General features: G+C 41.7%; 1 protein-coding gene across 4 annotated transcripts in view; it reads left to right on the forward strand.

Annotated features, from left to right (window-relative positions):
- The window catches only part of MLLT10 (MLLT10 histone lysine methyltransferase DOT1L cofactor), a 133,150-nt gene extending 127,434 nt beyond the window's left edge, over positions 1 to 5,716 (forward strand). For all 4 annotated transcript variants that reach the window (XM_063127683.1, XM_063127677.1, XM_063127689.1 and 1 more), the window contains 2 exons: positions 245 to 460; positions 2,637 to 5,716. In XM_063127683.1, the coding sequence (XP_062983753.1) occupies positions 245 to 460; positions 2,637 to 2,681 (261 nt within the window). In that variant the 3' untranslated portion in view covers positions 2,682 to 5,716. The remainder of the gene's footprint in view (positions 1 to 244; positions 461 to 2,636) is intronic.
- The last annotated feature ends 597 nt before the right edge of the window (positions 5,717 to 6,313 follow it).

The following is a 6,313-nucleotide window of genomic DNA, read 5'->3' on the forward strand; positions in this document are numbered from 1 at the left end:
ATAGAACAGAACCCTGTAGAACCCCATAGCGTAGCTGCCAAGGCACAGAGCAATAATTTGCTAGCACCACTTTCTGGAGTTGGCTGCCCAAGTCCCAAGTAACAACGCCATACTTCTTCCTACCCATGACCACACTAATAGGGGCACCCTCTTCTCCCCCTGCATTATCCAGTGATTTTCACCCGTAAAATATTTTCACCTGTAAAATGATTGACTTCAATGCTTCTCCACTTTTGTGTTCCAGGAACAGCATCAGGCTCTTCTCTACCAGCTAGTGCAGCAGCAGCAGCAGCAACAGCAGCAACACCACCAACCTGAAGTACAGCAATTACAGATTTCGGGAGCAACGCAGATTCCAATCAATAACTTACTGGCAGGCTCTCAGGCGTCTCCTCTTCATACAGCTACAACTAATCCCTTCCTTACAATTCATGGGGATAATGCGACCCAAAAAGTAACTGTAAGTATATGCAAGTGCTGTTTACATTGGAGTGAATTCAAGGGATATTGATTTAAGTGTTAACTTAGAAAATCTAAAGAGAGCTAGGAAAATTCCTATTTTGAAAGGTTTAAGCAGAGAGACAAACTCTTATGCCGCTACAGCCGCTGTGTGGCTGTAATGCGTGGCTCCTACTGTCACAGCTCTTTCGGCATCCCATCCCTGGAATAAGAGGAAGAGCCTGGTGGCTCTGGTTCTTCTACTTGCCTGGTACAGCTATTGAGCGAGGCCTCACTCTAATGACAGCGTCCCTAAGGTGACCCTAAATCCCCCTGGTCCTGCCTTTCCTTTTTGGCCTGGAGGCAGCTCCTCTACCCTTCCTGGCTGACGCAAGGGCAAGTGTTGCTACAGCAGCACTCATGGTGCTGGTTTCAGCCTCATGCCAGTCGTTCCTGCTCTGAGGCAACCAAAAATGCCTAACATCTAAGTCTCAGTCGCTGCTTTTTGCCATGCTGGCAAGCATTTAGGCTAAAATGCTCGACCAATGCACTGTTAAACTAAGCCAGCATGGTGTGTCCTCTAGCATTAAGCTGTAAAGAACCACATCAGCCCTCAAGAGAGGGCAAAGAGGGCTGTTTTTTTCTTTATGTTGACACTCCCCAGGATTCTAAACCTTACTGTTAAAACTTCAAGGTAAGCATGTGCTGTGTTTAAGTTGACCCTTTGAACTGGAGTTGAAACTATTTCAATTTTAGGGTTCAGCTCTAGAACAAGTGACAAAATAATAAAGATGGCTGTGAGCATGTGCAGAGTGCTCCCCCAATCATAAGCCCCACACATGTGGATAGGTGGTCAGGAATATCAGATTAGGGGAGTGGCTTCAAGGCAGGCTAAAATGTCAGCTACTGTATGTTCCTGTCTTAGCAATGAGTTACTGCTTTTAACCAGGAGATGTTCAGAGACTTAAACAAAATCTTGTTCAGCCATCAGCATTTAATGGCCAATCCATATTTTAAAATGATTTTCACATTGCTCAAAGCTCATTGAAGGAAGTGTGAGAACTGATAATTTATTGAAAAAATGCATTCCTGGTAGTTAGGAAAGGCCATTTTTAGTTTTTGGTTTAATTCCCAATTGCAGTTGCGCTCCAGAGCTTAATTGGCCCCAATTTTGCTGCTTTTCCATTTAAACAGTAGAATAAATGAGTGCAGTGCTTCCTCTCTGAAATTCATAATGAAATGTGCACATAGATTCCCAAAAATCCTTAGCAGATTTCAGTTGTATGTCCTACTGAGAAAGCAGATCCAGGAGCAGAATAAGAGGTTGTCATGTCCCATTGCCCAAGTAGTGAAGGCTGTTCAAATTCATCTAGAATCCCCTGTCAACAGCAAGGAATGAACACCTACTGCTTTCAGCACTAAGAGGATACACACAGCTGGGAGGGAGAGCAATAAGCACCATGGAACCCAAATATCATCAGTTTGTTTTCCTGTTGTTTCTCAACCTTAGGAAGTATGTAGAAACAAAAACTAAGCTCTTCCATTGCTTTAGTGTCACTTTTTACAGTACAGATCCTCTGATAAGCTAGAACGTGTTGTATTGTACTACTAGTGTAAAGCCCATGTCGCCATGGGCACTAGTCTGAGGGCAAAACATGACAGTCCTTCAGAAGCTGTATGAAGGTTACTTCAATGCAATCGAGGACTTCTGGCTCTCCATTCCTCACACCCGTCGCCACTGAATGGCGTTTGCTTTTTCCCCTCAGGCCTCAAGCCCACCTCCTTTCCTTTTCTACCACATTTTAAAACTTGGCCTTTCCTAGGGCTGCATGTTTTCCTTCACTGCTGCCGTCACCACTACCTTCCCGACGCCACTATGGCTGCTCTGAGAGCAAAGCCCGAGGCCCTCCCTCGGTCCCGCCTTCCTGCACACCTGCACGGCCTGGAACTACGTGGGTGCTCCCCACCTGCTTCAGGCTCCTGGCCAGGGTGCAGAAACAAACGGTTTGGTTATTAAAGCCCGAGCTTTGAACTTTTATCGAAGTTTCAAAATTTTCTGCACTTCTACGCTGCTCAAACTTCAGTTTAAAACAAAAATGAGCAAAATCGGTCTGGTAGGAGTAATAAGTCCTATTCTTGTGTAAGATGCAATTCTAACAATTGCAAATTGGCATGGTGTGTTTCCTTCTCTTCTCCAGAGACTCAATGATAAAAGTGGACCAGTTGCACCAGAAAAGAACTGACGTTTGGGGGGAAACGTACAATGGCATATATCCTGCTGTGATAGCACTTCATCAGGCTGCACGTTGCAGTCTCTCTCTGCAGGTATGACTAGATGCAACAAGGAGCAAACTGCACATTGGAAAAGTAAATCTACCTGAAGACATTAGTAAGGCTTTGACCTTGTTGCTTTTGTTGCACTGAAACTGAACTGCTTTCTTCAGATTTATTTTGCATACAAGAGTTGTCAGTTTGGACAATGGATTTGAACTCTGCTGCTGAACTAGTAGCCTTTTAACGTACTGCAGGGCTAATAAACAGACAGTCTGTCCGTTGCTTGTTTGAAGAAAGCAAACCAAAATTTCAGTATCTGCCAATGACAAGTTAACATTCTTGTTACTTGTTAAACACCAATGTTTTAGAAAAAACAGTTTTTTTCCAGAAAGGGACCAGGTTTTAAACTTTTTACTTAGCCTTTTTCTTAACTTTATTGGATGTTTTGCTTGAACAAGAACTCTTAAGGACTGGAAAGTGGTGGTTGATCTTGAATTGTATTTTTTAAGATGGCTGAGAAAAACGGATCAGTTCAAAGATTATAGATTTTACCAGATGAGAAAGCAATTCAAGTTCTGCTAGTGTTTGACCTAACCCAAGTGCCTGTCGCTTACCTCTGTTGGGTTGGAATGGCTCTATCCAGCTGGGCATGCACTAAACAAGACTGTGTGAAAGCGGCGAGTGTGTTCAACCTTGCACCAGCAGCCTTCCCCATTGATCTGCCTTTATTAGAAGCGTTTGTCACTGTAGATAGCTCAGGCAAATTGTTACCTGGGTTGCTTTCCACTAATAAATTACCAAAAAAGAGAGGGGGAGAGATCTCTCATTTCTAATGAAATATTAACGGGTGAAAAGTAAGTGTTTGGATATTTTCACTTTGAATAGTTGATTTTCATGGTATGACTATGCAGTATAGCAGATGATAGTTTGAAGTTGGGGGTTAATAGCCACTAATTTGAATTTGTGTGAATTATTAGTGGAAAATACTCAAGTATACTTAGACCTTCACTGTGTACTTAATTGGAAGAACCTATTGTTTCTGCAATATCGTTTGGTTAAACATTGCACAGTTCTTACCTCATTTCTGTAAATAAGGTTTTGTGACTGTTTTGTATTGTGGAGGATTCATAAAATGTGGATATTTTGATTTGTAATATTTCTAAATGGTAGATTTAATTGAAAGGTAAAGAATAATTTATTTTTATATGTTCATGGGAATTTTTTAAAAGTCACAAATCACTTTTGTAGATAATTTACTAAAGTAAATCAGTGTGGTTTAATTTACTTAAGCCACTCATTTAATATCTGTAACAATTTGTATAAAACGTTGCTGTTTTGCCTAGATGTAAAATTGCAAGTTTATATAAAGATATGTACAAAGCTTTGGTTAATAAAGTTTAATATTGTTTATGGTTGTAAACCTAACAGAAGACTCAGAGATTTTCCAAGCCCTCTTTTTCCAGTTTGATCATGAGCTAATCATTGCTGGGTTTCAATGCATGCCACATTTGTATATATTAGGTGAGATTTTATACCTCTCAGCTGAAGTTTTCCTTTAGTCTGATTTGGCACGAGCTGCTACAGTAATAAAAGCTGTGGCAGCCACAGGGAGGTGAGGTGGAGGGGCAGTGCTCCAAATAGCATGCTGCTTCTCTGCCCCCCAAAAGTAATCTGCCATCACTCACACTCACAAATGGCACCTTATCTCCCATACAGTAATATAACAACATTGAGTTAGATTGTGCTAACTCATATACATTACTGCCTACTCTAGTAATAACCTCTGTGCTGTCTATTGTTAAAATTGAAAATCTAAATGGTTGTATACTTAAGATCTTTGTGAGCATTGTTCCACCAGAAGGCCAGTCTATAGGAATGTAGATCCTGCTGAAGTCTATTTAATGTGTACTCATGTGTTACAAATAGGGCATCTTTACAATTGCTTAGCACAGTAAAGCAGACTTGCAGCCACTTCACTACATACAAGAGTACCTACAGCCTCCTTTAAGCAGGGCTGGAGACTCTCAAGCCCAGGGGCCAATATATTCAGTGATAGATATATTGTAACTTTTACTGTCCGGAAGAACTTTAAAAGACAATAGGCCACTGAACCCCAAGCTCTGCTATGAAACTGAATTCAGTCCTTGGGCTAAAAGAAGTTCAACCTTAATCAAACTTACAATATGGAGGTCAGAGCATGTATTTGAGCTGTCTCTATCATTGTTACATTTAGATCCTCCTCTGCTTCAAGGGCTCAGAGTAGTGTGCCAACCTTCTTTTCCTAAATCAGGTGTGCATGTATTGGGGGGGAAGGTATGTGTGGCCCTCCAGATGTTTTCAATTCCCAACCCCATCTTCAGCCCCAGCCACCGTGGCCAATAGAGATGATTTGAGTTGTAGTCTAGCAGCATCTAGAGGACCACAGGTCTTACAACTTAATAGCTCTGAAGCTAAGGGGTTCACATATTAGGGAAATCAAATCAATTGGCAGAAAAGAGACCCCCCTTTCTTTTTAGAATATTATTCTATTTTTCAAACCTACCACACATTCTAGAGATCTACTCCAAAAAGCCATCCAAGGAAACTGATTTTTTCAGGTAGGCACTTGCTTAATTGCCTTTTTTCAAAGATGCTGCAAAGTGGGTTGAGCTGAGCAAATAGCTAAGTTGATGATGGTTTCACTGGAACACTGCCCAGGATGCAGCTGGAGCCTCACTCACCAGGGCCTGGAATGCTTCTCTTCACCAGCAGCACCAGCTAGCAGTGGCAACCCTTCGGAAAGGAGCTGTACTATTGTTTGGTGCTAACATGCAAAATACAGCTTTAGTTATTTAACTAGAGAAGAATTGTGCTCTCCTTCAACATGCGGCATTTCAAGACAAGATTGGCTCTAGATGCAGAGTGGTGCCACCTCCTCCTCTGTACTGATAAGATTGTTGGCTTGTTCACAGATATACATGTGACGAAGTTGTATGAAGCAAAATAAACTTCCACTTTAATTGCATATGTTCTGACTAGATTTTAAAGCCTCCTTTTATTCTTCCATATAGGTTCTGTAAGTAAAGTCTCTAATGTTCTAAAAACCTTCTGAAAAAGTGCAAGCACACTAACTCCTTGACTGCAACAGTCAGTCTGCTTTTCTTTCCCTTTTTTGCCGTTGGCAAAAAAGACTTCATTGCTTATTTCTCTCTCTCTACACCTGCCAACTCAGCATAATGCTTCACGCAGCTGATATGGACTTCACGGTCCATAAAAATAAATAAGTCTAAAAATAATTTTGTCTGCCTTTAAGCTGTCACAAGTCTCTAACTAGTCCATGTTTGATTTTAGATGCTGTAGGTGTAAGTGATGTGGTCCTCACTATGACGTGAGACTCTCACTGCACCTGCCATTTCCAAATGGTGAGCTGGGATATCCTTGTATACCGGAAGTATACAAGGACAACCATCTGTCAGGGATGCGTTCGGGTGGATTCCTGCATTGAGCAGGGGGTTGGACTCGATGGCCTTGTAGGCCCCTTCCAACTCTGCTATTCTACGATTCTATGAAGTAAAATAGGACTTCTGTGAGCCCAGGACATCCTTCCACAGAATGGTCTCTC

This window comes from Elgaria multicarinata, chromosome 1 (assembly GCF_023053635.1).
Source record: "Elgaria multicarinata webbii isolate HBS135686 ecotype San Diego chromosome 1, rElgMul1.1.pri, whole genome shotgun sequence".
Taxonomy (NCBI): Eukaryota; Metazoa; Chordata; class Lepidosauria; order Squamata; family Anguidae; genus Elgaria; species Elgaria multicarinata.